The sequence below is a fragment of the Lissotriton vulgaris genome, chromosome 4_1, assembly GCF_964263255.1.
Source record: "Lissotriton vulgaris chromosome 4_1, aLisVul1.2, whole genome shotgun sequence".
Lineage (NCBI taxonomy): Eukaryota > Metazoa > Chordata > Amphibia > Caudata > Salamandridae > Lissotriton > Lissotriton vulgaris.
In genome coordinates this window covers 1,519,903,257-1,519,924,974 of record NC_141691.1, presented here as the reverse complement: position 1 = coordinate 1,519,924,974, position 21,718 = coordinate 1,519,903,257, and the positions used below count along the sequence as shown (strand labels likewise).

The 21,718-nt window shown below is 41.1% G+C and overlaps 1 protein-coding gene across 1 annotated transcript in view; it reads right to left on the bottom strand.

Annotated features, from left to right (window-relative positions):
- RP1 (RP1 axonemal microtubule associated) overlaps positions 1-21,718 on the bottom strand; it is a 2,616,437-nt gene that overhangs the window by 845,945 nt on the left and 1,748,774 nt on the right. The window contains exon 46 of the mRNA XM_086965756.1: positions 1,946-2,097. Within this exon, the coding sequence (XP_086821882.1) occupies positions 1,946-2,097 (152 nt within the window). The remainder of the gene's footprint in view (positions 1-1,945; positions 2,098-21,718) is intronic.

Sequence of the window (21,718 nt, the reverse complement as noted above, 5' to 3'; positions counted from 1 at the left end):
CAGTAAGGCAAGATTTTATTCACCTCATTTGTGTCTGCCCCTTCTTAAAATCTACCTGGGTTTCACTACCAAAAAAAGCTTTTAATGACAGGGGCATTCAAACTTTCAGATCCGCCATCATTAAAGGTCTGGGCACAAAAGATCCTAAACTGACCTGTAAGATGATGACATTTCTGTCACTTCACGAAAAGATAACATGGCCCAAGGATTTATATACTACCAGTTTAGCCCAGTCCAACGATCCATCGACTGTATCTAAATCCTAAACCACTGCATAAATACTTTTTATATCAACACTAATATGACACCAATATCGTGAATAATTTTCTGACATAGTAACATGTTTTGTTTTAGTTCGTTTTACATGATATGAATTGTGTTTTTTAGGAAAAAATTGCTAATTGTCTTATAAACTTTTTAAATGCCTGTAAATTGTCTTACTTTCTTTCCTTTTACAACATTATTTACAGGTATCAAATCTCGTTTTGCAATTTGGTAACCTGTTACCGAATTGCAAAGTTAGTTCGCTATTGGCTATTTGGAAGAGGCGTGATTAGGGTGTCCCGTCCAAATAGCAAATGACAGAGGTATGTATGAATATTTTGTGACTGTGAATGTGGTCGCAAAACATTAGCAATTTACCACCAAGTTCAAGTTGGTGGAAAGCCATTCCCAAATGGAAAGGGATCCCAAAGAGACCCCCTACCCCTATGGGAAAGGTTGCTGGCAGTGATCCTGTGGACCATGCTGCTCCTATAAAATGAAAAGAAAACTTTTAATTTTGTTTTCTTTAAACGTAAACCGTTTTCCTTTAAGAATAACGGGCTGCATTTAAAAAAAAGATTGCTTTATTTAAAAGCAATCATGGACATGGTGGTCTGCTGACCCCAGCAGGCCACCATCCCCGTAATTTTAGCGATTCCGAAATTGTGATCTACCTCATTAATAATAATTAGAAAGGTCGATTTGCGACCCCCCTAGGAATTGCTAAATGCATTTGTAATAGTGATTACCTAATTGCGATTCGCAGAAAATCGCAATTGGGTAATCGTTATTACAAATGTTGATACATGAGGCTCCAAATGATGAGAACTATTAGGCACATGCATCAATGTTGGCTTTTGCGATTCCTTGATTGTGATTTTTAAGGAATCGCAATTAAGGAATCGCAAAAGCCTATGCATGTAGAATTCGCTTAAAAAACAGCGATTTCTAAAACCTCCTTAATTGCGACTCGCAAATTGAAAAATGCACAAAAGTGTATTTTTCAAAGTTTTTGCGAATTACCATGAAGTTCAACTTCATGGTAATTTGCTCCCCCTATTTGCGAAATCGCAGATTTTTTAACTTTCATGCATTGCATTTAAGGAATCGCAGCAATTTGAGAACTCGCAATTAATTGCGAATTCTCAAATTGCGAGGGCCTTGACCCTTGATGCATCGTAAAAGCTAATTTTGCGATCGCAAACGGACGATTTTTGCAAAAGTCTAATGATTTTGGAACCATTGTCAATCTCTAATCCCAGCCACATGATTATGGAATCTCAGTCCTAGCTGTTTCCTCTGGCTATTTACCCCCTATTAAAGCAGAGGTCCATTCAGGTGCTTCACTTCTGTACGAAACAAAAACAATCAGTCACATCACCCCAGTGTATAAACAATTACATTGCTCTTGAATGAGATTATGATTCCTTTCAATAACATGCATTAAAAAGAATTAATATTAAAAGGGTGACTGGATGAGTGACACAGCAAAACACCCGCTAGAAGGTTAAAAAAGCTCAGTTAACCAAATGAAGACAAGACTAAAGAAAGAAAGGACATGATATATAAGGAGATTCGGGCCATTAAATTAGCAGACAATTAAAATCAACCAACGACGAACATGACTTGACATTGAAACACAAGAAAATGGCACGTAGTAAACATGGGATCCAATACTAACTTGTCCTTTTTCGAACACGGCTGGAGAATTGGAGGATTTCAACTGCCTTTTGCACGAATCGCCATTTTCTCCGAATATTTTCAAAAAGACGTCGGCGTCGGTCTCTGAGGCGGGCAATGTTCCAGTGTAGACGCTGACTGAGTACAGCACCTCTGCAAAGCGAAGCAGCAAAAGAAAGATTTATGCAGAGCTGGCGCGGGTCGTGCATCAAGGAAATCAAAGCAAGCGGGCCTTAATGGATAATAATGGTGGCTCTAGGAATTCACATTCTCATGTATGAAGGCAGGCACAATAGCTTATCAGATAGTAATTGAGCAGTTTTTCACAAAATATTTTATATCAACTATTTTACAATAATGAGATGTATGTAAAAAGAATTTATGATTTTACCGCAATAGAAACATCTCCATACGTTATGACTAACACATTCAATCCCATAAATAAAAGCGTTGTATCTTGCAAGGACCATATGTAGTTTGCTACTGGACCGAATAGGAAGCAATATCTCCATAGCGTAGGGTGTAGGAATTAACAGTATAATATTGTGGACCATTACACAAGCAGATAGTGAAAGGTACATTTTAAAACTTTAAAAAGGAAAAACGGAACGATATCATTTTCAAATTAATCCGTGCAATGTGTTTTTCCAGAAGAATAACAGGCCACACAATATTTTTTTGTTTGATTAATACCTTTTCATCACTGAGAGCCCAATACTGAAACCAAAATATACATGCACAGCTCTTTGCACACGTAGGTTTTTCACCTATGTTTTTGTCTGGGTGGAATACCAGTTCAATATTGGTGGTTGAATTTTTTGTTGTGCTTTGTTGTGCTTCGTGGCAATGTTTGGCAAATTCAAAAATACGTGGGGTCAAACATTAAGAGTTACCTCCTTTCAGCACTGGGCAGCTGAGGTTCAGGCAAAATGGTAAAGTATATTTGATACATTGTAACGTACTCTTCAAATGCATAGCTTTTCACATATGTTATTTGTTTTGATGTTTATGGCTTTCTGGTTTATTTTATTTTATCTAGCACAATATGTTACTATGATCATAACAATTTTATCTATAAATGCTTCTCTATTGAAATATTGAGGAAAATAAAAAACTACAAAAAATAAAAACTTTTAAATACAAATATACAAATAAATTAACTTCACGTACAGCAACACTTGAATGACTGTCAGGCACACGCATCAAAGTAAAAACCGGTTGCAATCGGGCAGATTCTCAGAATCTGTCCCTTTGCGACTGCTATTTTTGCATTTGGGATGCATCATCCCAAATGCAAAAATCGCAATTTAAGGAATCTCTAAATTGCGATTCCTTAAATTGCGATTGCATTTAAGGAATCCCTAATTGAGATTCCTTAAATGCAATGCATAAAAGTTAAAAAATTGCTATTTCGCTAATAGGAGAAGCAAATTACCATGAAGTTGAACTTCATGGTAATTTGCAAAAACTTTGAAAAATGTACCTTTGTGCATTTTTCAAAGTTTCATGTTGCGCACACACATGCCCTTAGGGCATGTGTGTGTGCAACATATGTGCACAGATCACTTTCAGGGGTGCAACAGGGGGTCATTTTGACTCCTTTGTACCCTTGAAATTGCATTAGCAATTTGCGAGTATCTACTGGTACTCGCAAATTGCTCAAGCAATCTCCAATTCATTCCTATGGGCCTGGAGGCCCATAGGAATGATTGGGACAACATTCCTTAATTGTGACTAGCAATTTGCGAGTAGCAATTAAGAAATGTGTAGGAATCGCTATTTTTATAGCGATTCCTACATGCATGGGCTTTTGCGATTCCTAAATAGCGATTCCTAAAAATCGCTATTTAGGAATCGCAATTCCTTCTGTTGATGCATGTGGCAGTGTGTTTCTCATATGGGACTTTATACAATTCAACGTTACATCTCTATATATATTTTTTTCCTTATCCATATATACCCTTTCTATGCAGTTATGTATCTACATATTTATTACTTTACTCCAACTGTAGGGAAAAAAACTAGCCTCTCTCCAATGCACTACTCTATGTCTCATCCTATACCTCTGTCAATACGTCCTCTACCTCTACTCTCTGACTCATTCCAAACCTCATTCTACAACTATGATCCACCAAATAACCTTTTCTAGACTCTTTCCTCCTCTATCCCTCATTTGAATCATCCCAAACCTCAACTTACTACTATTACCTTCCAAATAACAATTTCAAGACTCTTCTCTCCTCTATCCCTCCCTTATCCTGCTCAATCAAACTAACAGACTCACATGTCCACTGCTCAAATTAACAACTTATATTTCCCTATACTAATCCATCAATAATCCTTTTTAGTTTCCTGAGTCCTACTCACTGAAAAAGTGCTTCACCGTCTCGTCAGGGCTAGTAAGCGATACATAAATACAATTACAATTACAACTGTGGGCTTTAAATAAAGTTATAGGTCCTGATTATGAGTGCCCTAGTACATTGCGATATGTGCGGTAACTCATATTACAACACTTTTTACAATTAAGAGCTTAAACACAAACTCTGCTCCTCCATAATTATCTCCAGTTTAGGGCATGGCAGGGGAGGCTAAGATGGCAGAGGCGTTTTAGAAAAGCTTCGGACCTCCTCCACAATCTGGATTTCCCAGCTGCCCATTTCTGTCATCCTTGATCATTGCAGGCTCTTGTCATTTCCAGGATCTCCAAGGTGGCTTCCTCTGCATCCACTCATGCGCAGTGTGGACAGCTTCGGATGCAGGATCAAACGATGGCCTGACATGATGGGACTGCCCCCTAAGCAGTGCCTGATCTGGCGGCCCGGAAGAGGGGCTGATGCTGGGACCCACAATCCAGCCATTGAGGTTCCCTTTCAGCCGCGGTCGGCAGTAGGAGTTCCTACAGGGGTTGACGTGGGGAGGGGGAGTGGTAGGGTGGGAGGTAGTAATGTATGAATTACGGAGTTTAACAGGTAAGTAAACATATAAATAAATAAAACACAATTCGTTGTGTGCACTGCATCACCAAATGGGATGCAGTACGCGCAATGAAATTCGTTTTATTCATTTATATGTTTACTTACCTGTCAAACTCCATAATTCATACATTACTAACCCCCACCCTGCCCTCCCCCTCCCCACATCACCGCCCTGCAGGAACTCCTACTGCTGACCACGGCTGCTCCCTTTGCAGCTGAGGAACCCCTTGTGTGGCCCCTGCTGCCTCCACCCTGAAGGGTGCTGTGCTGGGCCATGTGGTGCGGCGCCTCGCATTGGCCTGGACCCAGCCACATCTGTGGGGCTTCTGCTGACTTTGTGGCTCCTGTCTCTTCCCTGGCTACCTAGAATCTCTTCTTATGTCCCCTACGTGCCAGGCTCACCTGTACAGCATCTGGGCACCAAATGACTTACAGGAGCCCACATGTGGCATGGCTGCTGGAGGCCTCGTGAGGGCATCTGGGACTGAATGCCTTTCCTCTCCTCTCCCAACTGTGGCCCATTGCTGTCTGGGACTTTGTGTGCTCCGTGCTGGTGGCTTATGACTCCTCGGATGAAGGAGGCTACTCTGGAGGGAGGTCGCATGATTGCGGGCCAGGCCTTTTGACTGCCCGGACAAGGTCGGGCACGCTGCCAAGGTTTCAACTTTGCTGATGGTGGGGGCCCTGACAGTTCAGAAGCAACATGGCAAAGGAAAAGGGCATGGCACAACACACACACAATCACTTATTGACAAATACACTACATCAGTTATGGATCACCCCGGACCATAGTATTAGGCCACAGGGGAGCATCAATTGGAAACCTCTGATGTTTCTATAATCCTCCAGGCTAAACAGACTTCCTGGGAGGCGGCTGAAGCAAGAGTCGAGAAAGTGGGGATGGATGTGGCTCTCTTGCCGTCATACTGTTTTTACAAATTTAGTAGGACTGTGTATTTGGTGAAAATAACTGTCAGAATATGGGGACTGAGTCCACCCATATGATCAGAGTATGTTGGCCCAATTCCTAGCTAGTTCACCGTGTGCCATCTTAACCCCTAACCTTCCAGGGTACCAGATAGTATCTGCAACCTCAGAACATGACTACCCTAATTCTTCAAGGAACTCGTTGGAACAGATCTACTCTTTCGTTGTTACTTAGGCATGCCCCAGGGAGACGCAAGAAAGATGCACATTGGCTTTTCAAACATTTATTGAAGCAATTGTATTCTTTTGTAAAAAGCATGGGCTGCAATTATCAGTAGGATGAAACAAAACACTGTAACCAGTATTACAAGCCTGGTGAAAGAGATAAATAGTTCAACCATTGTAAAATTACAGTGTGATTATAATTATATCTATGCATATACTGCCATCTAATAGTACCTACACTAGCAAGAGCATAGTGGGAGCAGTGCTTAATTTGAGACTGTGGTTCCGGTGTTCAGTAATGGCACTTAAAAGTCAACACTGGCTCGAGTGACACCACTTGGAGGTGCTGTCTTTAATGTTGAGATGAGCACTACAACCATGTTTATTAAGACAATATATGAATAATACCAGCCACTCACGCCATTATTCTAACTTTGTGTGTCCTGAAATAGTATGAATTGTCAAACTTCTAGAAGTGAGATTGTTATGTGTTGTGTTGGTAATGTCACTGGCAGTGCTGGCAGGGGCAGTGCATTGTGCAAGCTGGTGTGGCCTTCTGAGAAGGGCCCTGGCACTTGATGTTTTACAAATTAGGCTCTGATGAGAGTACCCTCTGCCATATCTCTTGGGGAAGATCTCTTGGGAAATCCCAGCCCCCATACCTGTGTATAACGTATCAGAAAGCCGATCTGATGTATGCTACTATCCTTTGCATGATGAAGGCTAGAGTCAGCAAGGCTGTATCTCAGTCACAGGGCACATTGTTCCAGGATAACCTGTAGAAGTGCTCCTCTGCCCAATTTGGCTCTAAGGCGGTTTATCTAATGAAAGCACCGTGCCAATCACAGTGTCAAAGGTGCAGCGCTGATACAATTGAGTCTTGATACTCAGAGCTGTCTCCAACCGGACCACCAAATGTAAGGGCATCACATTCAATGTTCCTTAGTCTTGTACAGAGTATATGAACGACATGATATGCTTATTAAGAAATGTGCTGCATGCAGAATAATTTCTTAGTATATTATTGACAGGTAAAAATTCACCACTAGAAAAAGATGCAAAGTTTAAATGTGTAACTAAAATGGAGACTTGTGCATGAGCCCTGTTGAACTTTACAACATTGTGCCAAGACCTACGGAATGTTGCAGGTAGGTTACCCAAGACCAAGGGGCGTGTCTACCAACTTAAAGACGAAGTAATTGGTCTTAAGAGGTCAGTGGCTAAGCTGACGACCACCACCAGTACTCTTGAAAACAGGGCTAAAGACGCGGAAAACATTTCTTGCCTAAACAATATCCGCTTCATGGCAAGCAGCGGCATCGACGTTGCTGAAGCACTTTCATCGGCTGATGATCCGGAGGCGATGGCTCCGGCATCGGTAGGCCAAGGCTGCGGTGCGGGATGAGGGCGGTGAGTCATGTAACTTTAAGAGCGGTGCCCTCAAACTACGGTGAAAGCAGCGGCGTCGATTTTGGGGTGGATCTGCATTGTTTGGTATACCAAGGCGTTGTCGGAAGCGAGGCGGTACGGAGTGCGGTGCCCACAGGCCGTGGTGCAAGCAGTGACTCGGTGGCGGCATCAGCAGGCGTCGTCGGTGAGACCAGCGTCACGTTGCAGCATTGCAGTGGTGCCCTCTGCGGTGCCAAGGCGTAATCGTGAAGCGTGGCAGTGCGGAGTGCAGTACCCTCAGGTCATGGTGAGAGCAGCGGCTCGGTGGCGGCGTCACCAGGCATTGTCTGTGAGACCAGGGTCACGTTGCGGCATTGCGGTGGTGCCCTCTTCGGTGCCTTCAAGACACTGAGTCACTAGCGACGTCGTAGACGTCGTAGGTTTGCTTTTCTTCTTTTGCAACACAAAACACACAGACGTCGCCAGTGCTAAGGGCAGAAGAGTTTGAAGTATTTGATGCTCCTGAGACTTCTTGAACAGGGGGCAAGCTCTACCTCAAGCCCTTGGAGAAACTCACAAAAGTAGATTGCAGGAAGTTCAGTCCAGTCCTTTCCCTGCCCAAGACAGAAGCAGCCACTGCAGGCCAACACAGCAAAGCACTCAGCAAAGTGGTAGTTCCTCATCACAGCTCTCCAGCTCTTCTTCTTGGCAGTCTTCTTGATCCAAAAGAGTTCTAAAGTTCAAAAGTTCTGGGGTCTGGGCCCCAATATTTTTATCACCAAATCCTTTGTGCTCTGAAGGCAGAGAGTTTCTGTACCCAGCACAAACCAGTTCTGCTTTCTCAATTGTGATTTCCTGGTAGGAGGTGGGGACGGCATTGTCAGATGCAAACCAGGCAATTTGAGGTGCAAGGAAATCTCCTCCCTATTCCCCCATCGCAGCCCATGTTTGTTCAGCATTTTTCTGACCCACCTAGACTATCTGGAGCCACTCCTGCTCCCCAGCCTTCTGTCATCCGAAACCCAGAGAAGCAATCCACATTCCAGCAGAGGCACATGGGATGACTGAGCAAGAAAATACCTACTTTCTAAAAGTGGTATTTTCAAACACAGAATGTAAAAATCACCTTCACTAAAAGATGCATCTTTAGATTTTAAGTCCAGGCATACTAAATTTTATTTTTCTACCTAGTTCCCAGGGCCAGTTATGTTTTTAAGATGTTATAAACAAACTTCCCATTCTGTTCTATGGGGAACAGGTAACCTTGCAATAGTGAAAAAAGAAATGGGCTGTGATTCACTATCAGGACATGCCACACACACCAGGGCATGTCCTACATTTCACATACACTGCACTCTGCCCACAGGTGTACCATGGGCCTATATTAGGGGTGACTAACATGTAGAAAAGGGAGGGTTTAGGGACTGGCAATTGTGTGCACTGGCCAAGTCGACATGGCAGTTACAAACTGCGCGCAGACTCTGCAATGGCAGGTCTGAGTTACCTTTTCAGGGCAACTCACGTGGGTGGCACAATCAGTGCTGCAGGCCCACTAGTAACATTTGATTTACATACCCTGGCACATTCAGTGCACTTTACTAGGGACTAACAAGTACATCAAATGTCCAATCATGGAAACACCAATCCATAACACATATTACCAAAGGAGCACTTGCACTTTACCACTGATCAGCAGTGAGAAAAGTGCGCAGAAACAATACGCCAGCAAACACAGAGTCAAGACCGGGAGGGCAGATAGCAAAAACTCAGGGGAAACACACCAAAAGATGCCAAGTCTAACAGTACATTTTCCCATAAGAGTAGCTGCAATTCATGCTATGAGTTTGTTAGAAAGTTACTTTAATTCACATTTTGGAATACACACTATCCGTGGCACCATTTTTGTAATACATTCATTTTCTGATCACTTCAATGTGTTATTTTATTAAATAGGTTTTTATGTTTTATATATTGCTGGCAGAAACTAAATGAAAATGCCCCCTGCTCCAAATATCACCATGATCTTGGTTGGATGACTTATATTTTGTAATATTTTCCTGAATATAGTCATAAACAGGTATATATCTACAGTACATCTTGAGCTAAAGCTAGCAATCCCATTAATAAACACATCAATGTTTAGATTAACCAGGAAGTAGATGTGTGCCTTGTGTCAATCTTGCAAATATGGCCTGAAAAGTGATGAAAAGGCAATCTGTTCTGGAAATGGATTTCTCACAAGTCATGTGATACATATATCCCTTTGTTTCCCTATGCCACACATTCTTGACTCAAACTACCTCTTTAAGGGCCATATGTACAACGAAGTGGCCCGAACATGTTGTTAGCCTCCTGGGCTTAACGACACACTCCGCCACTTCGGAAATGCAAGGATGCACCATATTTACAAGGATGTGGTGCTGACTTGCATTTCCCCCTGCGATGGCGCAAAACACAGGCACCCTAGCACCAGAGTGCAAGGGTGTCTGTGCGCAGGAAAGGATTGGTTATGTGTAGGAAGGTATCCCTTCCTACACATAACCAATCCTAAAATGCCATTTTGTACTTTCATGTGTGCTCCTTCATGCAGCACACATGAAAGTTACAAAATGGCATTTTTAAAAAGGTTTGTTTATGTACAGGAAGGGACACCTTCCAGTACATAAACAAACCATGGTATTTTGCTTTTTCCATGTGTGCTGCACAAGGCAGCACACATGGAAAAAGCAAAAATGAGGAGAAATAGTGCATTTCTCCTGGTTTCGCTACCTTAGGACCAGGGTTTTCCTGGTCTTAAATTTGGCGCTGCCTCCTATTTACACCACCCATGTACATAGTGGGCAGCGTCAATGGATGTTGCGGTAGAACACCCACCACAACGCCCATCGCATGCCCCTTTCACGCTAAACATAGCGTGAAAGGGTGCCTTATGTGCAAGACAACGTTAAGCCCCGTTAAGTGGCTTAACGCTGCCTTGTACATAAGGCAAGGCCCCTGTTACACGGGAATGTCACAAAAAGTGACGTTTCCTTGGCGATAGGGGCTTGTACATATGCCCCTAAGTGTCTCGAGAGCCCTTTTCGTTTTTGTTTTTTAACAAATGTTTGCTCTGTTAGAGGTAATAATACCCCAACCCAAAGAACAGTAAGGGGCAAATAAAAATCGCATTTTTGATATAAGCGCTCCAAGATTACATCACCATACTTATTCGAACTGAGGACATCTCCTATTAAAACCTGCCATCAGATAGTTCTAGCTCAAATATTATCCATGCTCTCTCGTTGTCCTTTGCACATTTAATCACATGAAGAATCTGCTCAGTACAGGCACCTCCGCATAAACATTATTATAAGTAATGTAAAGATGTTGGATCAATTGGGGCTCTGAGAGCTTACTCTTCCTTCTTAATGTGGTGGGTTTGTTGCAAAACATACATAGCTTTTTAGCAAGCTGCCAAAATGTTTTCTCTTTCAATTGTTAAACATATCATTAACCTTCTAGATTTTAGTTTTAACTGTTTACATGTGTTTTATTAGAACAAAAAGATCTGCAACCATGACCTCAAATACATTACTTTTGCATGAGGTACAGTACGGTTCACTCCATTTTACTGAATTATTCCCCTCTGCTCCAAATCCGATCCCCAAATCTCCAACTCTGAAGGAAACCATTTGCTTCTACTTTTGGAAAACTCTCTCTCTCACTCTCTCTGTAGCACTTTGGTCTTAATTTACAGTTTGGCAGAGAGGGTACTCCACCAACAATGTGACTGGATATCCTGGCCGCTGCATTACAAGTGGTATAGGATATAATTCACTAGTAATATTGCAGACTGGATATCTGTCTTTTTTGAGATGGAGTATCCCAGCCACTGAATTCTAAACCAGCTCCTTTATCTTTTCTTCTTTGCCCCACTGCTGTCTCTCTTGTTCTACCCTTGCCACATACTACCTATCAAAAACATTTCCAGCTGTTCAGCTGAAAAGAAATCACACCTCATCACACTTTTTCCATTCATTCTAAGCAGGTGCCACATTGCTGATGGATCACATCAAAATGGTTAGTACTACTGAGCACCCAAACCAGTTCCTCAGGGCAAGGCTGGAGGCTGCCTGTTCCGCAAGCTAAACGAAGCAGTGCCGATGAAAGCGGATCACAGTAAAAGAGAGTAGTTCTTTACCTGACGCTTTTGTGTACTGATGGGTAGCCACAAATTGCAGCTGTACCCCTGTTACTTTCTAGGATCATCTTCAAAGAATTTGATGTTCTTATACAGATATTTACAATGTGCCACCTGCTACGTTGCAAAAAGAACAATTGATGGACAGAATGCAGAACAATGTTATACATTTACCCCAGTACAGAGATCTGGGCCTAAATCCCACGTTTTTTTGCTCACCATGCCATTCCAGTTTGAACCAAGCCATATGCAAACCAGCCTTGACCCTCTGCCCAATGGGAACAGTCCAGCCTGAACTGCCAGGCCAGGTCTTCCCTGGACTGGAAACAAGTATCCTAGAACCGGTTTTGCGGTTTCACCCCTCATCAGCCAGGATAGCTTGACTCCAGTGGGATGGAAAGCACGGGACCCACGTCTGGGCATACCCGTCCCACTCAGGGTGACTAATGCAAAAAAAAAAAATTGATGGACAGAATGCAGAACAATGTCATATATTTACCCCAGTATAGAGATCTGGGCCTAAATCCATTGTTTTTTGCTCACTATGCCTTTCCAATTTGAATCCCGCCATATGCAAATCAGTCTTGACCCAGAGCCCAATGGGAACAATCCAGCCCAAACTGCCAGGCCAAGTCGTCACTTGGACTGGAACCAAGCATCCTAGGACCGGTTTCAGGGGTTTACCCCTCAACAGCCAGGATAGGTTGACTCCAGTGGCATGGGGAGCACAGGGCCCACGTCTGGGCATACCCGTCCCACTTCTTATACAGATATTTACAATGTGCCACCTGCTACATTGGACAACTTCCTGGGTGAAATGTTTTGCATACCGCAATATTATGAGGATGTCCATTGGCATAATGATTCCCTCATTTGCATGGGGCCATGCTCTGTTGCTTGTTGAAGAAGGCATGGTTAGCATTGCATGAATAGTACTTTGATATACCATTAATGTCTATTATGCAAGGGGGGCAAGCAGCTGCAGCCCCTTTGATACTATAGAATGGACCCATTCATGCAGAAACAGGAGAGCATTTGGGTTGTGCGCGAGGTTAAGTCTTGGGTGTCTCTACAGTTCTAAACTTTTACTATTCTAGTTCTGCAGCACTGGAAGGAGTTACAAGCGTTATTTTATTCCTTTCTGCAAACCGGTGATATTTTTAAACTGGTTCTACTTACAGACGCCTAAACATTTCATAACTTTCAGACAGATCTAGGTATTTTGTACATTAGGGATTCACTACTGTATTTACAACAGACTTTCTTGGGCAGAGATTTACCAGGTATTTGTGAAGGTGCTTGTGTGAGCCAAAGCTGTCCAAAGCAATGCAAAACAAGGCACATCACAATATGCTTTTAACTATCCAATGCAAAAGGTGTTTTGCGCAGGAAATTTGAACTTTCCATAGTATTAAACAACAGCTTTGCACCACTTTGCCTTAAAGGGGGGTTAACATGCAGCTCCCTGGATCCCAAAGCAATGTCTGTTTTCCTGTTTGCTTCATAGTGGGCAGGAAAACAGACACTTGCTCTGCTTACAACAAGTGAGAACATTGTGTGCTCTCGCTTGCTGAAAGCAGAGTTTGCTTCGTCTTGGCGGGAGCACCATAGTAAACTGCAATCTCCTGGTAGTGGGAACCCTGGGACATTGCTGGAGCCAGCCCTGGGGGTTGGCGGTCCCCAGGGCCATATAGGGCTCCTGGAGCGGGGCCGAGCAGCCCCCTTCATTTGTTAAGTAAGCCCCTGGGAGATGGTGGTTCAGGGGTCTGCAATGGACCCCCTTCATTATTGTATTTGTGCTCAAGGGAGGTAGGTGGTGGTCCTCTGGGCTGCATTTGGTGGTGGAGCCCCCATGCATTTTTATTTATTTTAGCCCCAGGGAGGTGACGGTCACCAGGGCTGCAGGGAAGGCCGCATGGCATGTGCTACATAAAAAAAAGTATGTATGTGCCGCGGCGTCCCTGGGGAATCGGGGGGCCATTGGGCCCCCCCCCCCCATTTGTATACAACAGTGACCCGGGAAGGTGGCACCTTGGGATAGCTGGGAGCGACAAGGCTCCATGCACTGGCATTCTTCACGTCTGTTGCGTATCATGCACATATTCTGCAACGTAATATAACAGTGTGTGTGTGCGCTGTCTAGCACAGAAGCTAAGATTTGCTTTTAACATTTTACACATTGGATGTGTGCTGTACAGTGCAGCCTAGGTGAAATGTTAGAAGACATTACAACACTTCTCCGGATATGTGCCTGTCTTAAGGAGGTGTTATTATTTTATGCAAAGCCAGGCATGGCAATCTTATTAGATCTGGATTTGCATCATAAACCTTGGCTTGTAGCTTTGGAATGCTCAATACCACCCATGGAACACTCCCTTGACACAATGTAGCAGAACTCACTGGAAAGTAAACCCCATATCAAGACTTTGCAAAACTTTGCCTCACTTTGGGGTGGTGCTAAGTCTTGATAAATATGCTCTTTGTGTTACAGCAAGAAATAGGAAACCTCAGGGCAGAAATATTATCTTTTTTAGCACAATCCCGTGCAACCAAAAATGCTATGCTGAATTGTTCAATGGGAGAAAGCAGGACTGAGCAACTTTTAGGAAAAAAGGCCTGTGACTGCTCTCATTTCGTTGTGCTGATGCACAAACATACAGCACAGCATCACACACAACCTTCACACCACTGGGCAACAAAGTGTGCATAGTGACTAGCAACGTTTTGTTTTGAAAGTATAACCTTTCAGTATAAATCCCATGCCTAGACAATTTTTAAAACATTCCACAAACTTGATGTGTGCCACACAGTGGAGCAGCAAAAACAATTGATGGACATAATGCAGAACAATGTCATACAATCACCCCAGTTCAGAGATCTGGGCCTAAATCCATCGTGTATGACATTGTTCTGCATTCTGTCCATCAACTGTTGTTTTTGAATTTGTCACCCCAAGTGGGAAGGGTATGCTCAGACGTGAGTCCCGTGCTCTCCACACCACTGGAGTCAAGCTATCCTGGCTGATGACAGCTGATAGCCAGAAACCGGTCCTAGGATGCTTGATTCCGGTCCAGGGAAGACTTGGCTTGGCAGTTCGGGCTGGACTGTTCCCATGAGGCATAGGGTCAAGGCTGATTTGCATATGGCCATGTCTGAACTGGGGTGCTGTGGAGTGCAAGAAAACAATGGATTTAGGCCCAGTTCTCTGTACCGGGGTGAATGTATGACAGTGTTCTGCATTCTGTCCATCAACTGTTGTTTTTGCACACAGTGCAGCAGGCATGCAAAGTGTGGATTGTTGGAGAAATTATTTAAAAAGTTCAATTTTTCACCTGCTTCAAATAGGCATTTGTTTTTTTTTATAATGCAAACCACTGACTACCTTAGTAAATTGGGCTTGGCAGCTAAAACTATGAGTGCTTGCAAGTATCACACATGTACTTCCCCCTTGATGAAAATAAGTGCAAAGATCAATTGGCACCAAGAAAAGACCAACTGTCCAGTGCAGTGTATCTTTTGCCCTGGAAAGTAAATACCCTCTCAAGATTTCGAGCTGCTTTGCGTTGGCTCAAGGTCTTGGTAAATCTTCCCATGCATACTTTGCTCACAACCTTTTAAACTAGTCAGACTTTATCTTTGCTCATGCTATACATCTCAGAAACTCCTTTGAAACTAGCTGAGAGCAAGCCTAGGTTTCATTCTAACATGGTGGTTGTGCTTCAGATTCTCGGAGCCCTAATTGCTGTCACTGTCTATTAGTAACATCCAGGAGAGCTGCAGGACCGCTGTGTTCACAGAGGCACTGGGTGATACTGTCCACCGGGGCAGCACTCACCAGCGAGCTTGATGTTCAGCTGACAAGACTGCTGTACATTACATGCTTCTTCTGGCACATCGTTTATGACTCGATCGAGATACAGAAATTCTTTGTGTGTGACAAACACGATGACATTTAGCCCATTTTATTGCTCTTTTGGATCACCTGGAGAAAATATAGCAGGTCCTTGTGTAGTACAAAATGTGCTGGGTAGCTTCATTTCAGCAAACACTGAAGTATGTGTGGAGGAGAGCATTTTGGGCCCCTTTTGAATTGACACTAGGAGTGTGTTATAATCACGGGTAGTCTGCACTCACATATATTCTGTGTGACTAATTTATGAAAAGACGAAAGAGGAATGTGAGATGTTAAAGTATCCTCATGAATTAACTCACAGGTGAACATTAGAAATGTAACTGACAAGATTGTGCATTAAAACTTAGTTAAGGGATAGCAAACTAAATGTGTCTGCTACTTTGTTTAATATTGCACTCATGCACTTTAATGCATATTCTCTGGCATTGTGTTGAGATACAGTTGTATTGGACAAAGATCCATGATGAGCTGGTGGAGCCTTGAGGGTGGAGCTACGGCCGGAGGCCCGGAGGTGTTTGTTGAATGTGTGGGAGCCTACAGATTTAAATGCGTACCAGAAACGGTGGGTGACTTTGGCATATATGGTGGCTAAACGAAACATAGCTCAGCTCTGGGAAGTCAGTCAGCCGCCCGAGTCACCAAATGGGCGGAAGACCTCGACTGGTGCATGATTAGAGAAAGAGCTGTTTATGTGGCCAGGGGCTGCCCAAAAAAGTGTGGTAAGATTTGGAGCACATGGAATAGTTATAGAGGGGAGATTTGTCAACCACCTACGCCGATACTGGTGCCAGAGGCACAGGACTCTCCAAGTTCCCTGCACTAAATGTTGGTGTATTTGATTCTGTACTTTGCCACAATGCCTCCAGTGTTGGAAATGTAATGTGCGCACCTCAGATTTATTTTTATTTTTTATATTGTCTTTCTTCGTTTTCAATAAAAAGAGTTATAAAAATATATTGCACTCATGACAGTAATATTTTAAGACATGCCATTTCTAACTGTTGAGGTGTATTTCGAAAGAAAGGATTATTTACTTGTAGAAGGGTGCACGTAATGTAAACTGTGCGTTGTTAATTGAGCTTAACTGTAGGCCTGAAATGCATTTCCAATTTATTTTTCTGCTAACATTTGAATTTGCATTCTGTTTGCACCGTTCAATGTTACATGCATCTGTGTTCCCACTGCAGGTGGTCAAGGCATCATTAGTTGAGAGAAAAAGTTATTGTTCCAAGTAGATGGAGAGGTCTGAGAAGAAGAAATGCGATAACTGATGGGGGACACGTTCTGTTGGGAGAAGATGACACCAAGGACGTGCGAAATATCTCAACGTTTGAACATGGAGGTGGGGTAAGGAGGCAGGAGGATGCTGGAAAAATGGCAAAATACTAGTAGAACTGTGGGAGGTGCTTTAATTCAACGATTGCTTATGTTGTAACGTAGTTAGGGACAGCTAACACTTCTACTTTAAGACGCCTTGAGGTACAGACCTCTTCTGTGGTTTTGTGGCTTTATTCTACATGACTCCTGTTGGAGTTACTTCTTTGGAAGTCCCTGACGGCTGACACCCTTTTCTATCTTTACTGAATCATGTCTTAGATTAGGAGCTCCACTTTAGGGTAGTGTAAGGACACTTAGGGACTTGTCGTTTTTTTAATGGAGTTTTGATGCAATCCAACATGTATTTTTTGTCTCCTGATAACCAATGTGGCTGTGATCGAACTAGCCATTTTCTTTTTGTTATATAGGGTGAAACGGTTCAGGCGATTTGGCTTCATCCTATTTACTTTGTACTTCTATGCTATTATACTTATATTGGGTCACATTATTCTGTTTCAGAGTTTGCAATAAACAGACTAATCTGAGTTTAGTTGTCTACCTGAGTTCTTACATAGCTGATTGGTTACTTTGGAATTTAGATATTGTGAAAGGAATATGCATTTCCCCTTTCATGCTGCACAACAAGAACCATTGACTAGGGTGTTAAGGAGGACGGGTTACAGCTTTTCCTAGTGCATTTACAGCCAATTGGTGAACCAGTAATACACCAGAATAGATGCGTTCCTTAATGCTTATATTAAAAAAAAAAAAAAAACCTCCACTGGTACATCTCTGTTAAAAAGCTTTTACATTTTTATTAAATCTGACACCCTTAAGCAACTTTGATTACAATGAAACTATTGATTTGGAACTTTTTAATGAAAGGATGAATTTAACATCAAATAATCATTCTATTGAAATCCAACACGGGAGCTTCTTAAAATGACTTAAACACCCAATGGTTTGCTGTTTCACTGTTTTGAAACTAATTGGATCTATAGTGTTACAAAATGTTTAACTTTAGAGGGTTTATTCAATAGTGCACCTGAAATTAGTAGCTAATATCAATAAAATCTGCAAAGTGTTACTTGTGACCTAAAAATATTGCCTTTACTTTTTACTGAGTGTTATTTTATCGACCTTTGAATGAGCAAATCTGCTAGGATTTAAACCTTTGATCTCTAGGTTACTCACACATTTCTGCAGCAGGTGGTCAGGATTCAAGTGTTACATACATTTGATATCACAAAGGAGACAATAAGTCATGATTTCTCCTTTGCTTGTCCAGACATTGTTTTCTACGCATATTTTAATAATGTTCGCTTCTTTACATTCACCCAATAGCCTGTGGTGTCTGGGTATTGATGTTTACTCACAGTTCACTGCTTAGCAGTCAAGTACTGGCTCAGCCTGAAATATAGGAAGAGTGTGTAAGTTCCTATGAATGGAAGCAATACTTTTGTCAGATGAATTGCAGAAGCCATGAAATGCATGTCAGAACATTTGAATTGGTGACTGAGCAAGTTCTTGACTGCAAAAGTAATTACTGAAATATAAGTAAACCAAACTGCAAAACAACTGAATTCTGAGTAAACTGTACTGCATCTACCACAATGCATTGTAGGATGTCTGGTGCAGAATGTGAGTGTGCAAACCACAGCTGTGAAATGTGAGGTGTTCACTCTGACCAGAACAAAAGGGTATACACTCAAAATATCGAGTTTTTAATATCGATTTGCATTAATATCGAATCAAAAATATAGAATGGACATAATATCGAATGGACAGAATATAGACAACAAAAATATAGAATGGACAGAATATAGACAACAAAAATATAGAATGGGCAGAATATAGACTACAAAAATATAGAATGGACAGAATATAGACTACAAAAAATCGCATTTGAGCTGCGTAAGTTAATATCAATTTATAAAGTTTTTTTATGTTAGTATATGTTTGAAAAGTGTATATTTATTTTATTATTTATATTAATAAATTTTTTTATGATATTTAAATTTTTGCGTAATATAATTCTGTAGCGGGTTGTGGCTTTATAGGGGAAAAGGTGGGAAGTAATTTAATTATAATTAATTAAATATGTTAATTTTTTATTGGTATTTATTTTGAATTAATTGTTAATTAATTATTAATTATTAATTAACTAAAATATAATTGTAATTAATTTTAATTAATTGATTAATTGATAATTATGTTAATTTTAGTAATTTAATTTCTGTAGCGGGTTGTGGGTTTATAGGGGAATAGGAAGGAAAGTAATTTAATTATAATTTATTTAATATGTTAATTTATTTATTCGTATTTATTTTGAATTATTTGTCAATTAATTATTAATTGTTAATTAATTAAAATATAATTGGTATTTCATTTTAATTCATTGATTAATTGATAATTATGTTAATTTTAGTAATTTATTTTCTGTAGTGGGCTGTGGGTTTATAGGGGAATAGAGTGGGAAGTAATTTAATTATAATTAATTAACTATGTTAATTTATTTATTGGTATTTATTTTGAATTGTTAATTAATTATTAATTGGTAATTAATTAAAATATAATTGGTAATTAATTTTAAGGAATTGATTCATTGATAAATATGTTAATTTTAGTAATTTATTTTCTGTAGCGGGTTGTGGGTTTATAGGGGAATAGGGTAGGAAGTAATTTAATTATAATTAATAAAATATCTTAATTTATTTATTGGTATTTATTTTGAATTAATTGTTAATTAATTTTTAATTGATAATTAATTAAACTATAATTGGTAATTCATTTTAATAATTGATTCATTGATAAATATGCTAAATTTAGTAATTTATTTTCTGTAGCGGGTTGTGGGTTAATAGGTGAATGGGGTGGGAAGTAATTTACTTGTAAGTAATTCAATTTTTAAAGTATTTTTTTTGTCAAATTTGTAATTATTTTTTAATTGTTAATTAATTTATTGTTAATTGGTAAATAATTTGTATTAGTAGGTCATTATTTTTAATAATTAATTTTTATTTGCATTTTTTATTGATTGATTAATATATTATATAAAGGTGTTAATTATTTAAATTAATTTGTAATTGGTATTAATATATATATTTTAATTTATATATGAAGTATTTACTTTCCCTACTGTTGCACTCACTGGTGTGGGAATAGTAGTTTTTACCCTCCTGCTATCCAACTCTTTCCCTACTCTTGCAATCACTGGAGTGGGAATAGTAATTTTTACCCCTACGCTATCCAACACTTTCCCTACTGTTGCACTCTTTGGAGTGGGAATAGTAATTTTTACCCCTACGCAATCCTACGCTTTCCCTACTGTTGCACCTTCTGGAGTGGGAATAGTATTTTTTATCTCTACGCTATCCAACGCTTTCCCTACTGTTGCACTCTCTGGAGTGGGAATAGTAATTTTTACCTTCCCGGTATTCAATGCTTTGCCTACTGTTTCACTCACTGGAGTGGGAATAGTAAATGTTATGCCTACGCTATCCAACGCTTTCCCTACTGTTGCGCTCTCCAGATTGGGAATAGTAATTTTTACCCCTACGCTATCCAACGCTTTCTCTACTGTTGCACTCTCTGGAGTTGGAATTGTAATTTTTACCCTCCCGCTATCCAACGCTTTCCCTACTGTTGCACTTTCTGGAGTGGGAATAGTAATTTTTACTCCTACGCTTTCCAATGCTTTCCCTACTGTTGCACTCACTGGAGTGGGAATAGTAATTTTTCCCCTACGCTATCTAACGCTTTCCCTACTGTTGCACTCACTGGAGTGGGAATAGTAATTTTTACCCCTACGCTATCCAACGCTTTCCGTACTGTTGCACTTTCTGGAGTGGGAATAGTAATTTTTACCCTCCCGCTAGCCAATGCTTTCCTTACTGTTGCACTCTCTGGAGTGGGAATAGTAATTTTTCCCCTACGTTATCCAACATTTTCCCTACTGTTGCACTCTATGGAGTGGGAATAGTATTTTTTACCCTCCCGCTATCCAACGCTTTCCCTCCTGTTGCACTCACTGGAGTGTGAATAGTAATTTTTACCCCAACGCTATCCAACGCTTTCTATACTGTTGCACTCACTGGAGTGTAAATAATAATTTTTACTGTCCCGCTATCCAACGCTTTCCCTACTGTTGCACTCACTGGAGTGGGAATAGTAATTTTTACCCCAACGCTATCCAACACTTTCCCTATTGTTGCACTTACTGGAGTGGGAATAGTAATTTTTTCCCCTACGCTATCCAACGCTTTCCTTACTGTTGCACTCTCTGGAGTGGGAATAGTAATGTTTGTACCCCTACGCTATCCAACGCTTTCCCTACTGTTGCACTCTCTGGAGTGGGAATAGTAATTTTTACCTCTACGCTATCCAACGCTTTCCCTACTGTTGCATTCTTAGGAGTGGGAATAGTAATTTTTACCTTCCCGGTATCCAACGTTTTCCCTACTGTTGCACTCACTGGAGTAGGAATAGTAATTTTTACCCCTACGCTATCCAACGCTTTCCCTACTGTTGCACTGTCTGGAGTGGTAATAGTAATTTTTACCCTCCCGCTATCCAACGCTTTCCCTACTGTTGCACTCACTGGAGTGGGAATAGTAATTCTTACCCCTACGCTATCCAAAGCTTTTCCTACTGTTGCACTCACTGGAGTTGGAATAGTAATTTTTACCCCTACGCTATCCAACACTTTCCCTACTGTTGCACTCTCTGGAGTGGGAATAGTAATTTTTACCCCTACGCTATCCAACGCTTTCCTTACTGTTGCACTCACTGGAGTGGGAATAGTAATTTTTACTCTACGCTATCCAACGCTTTACCTACTGTTGC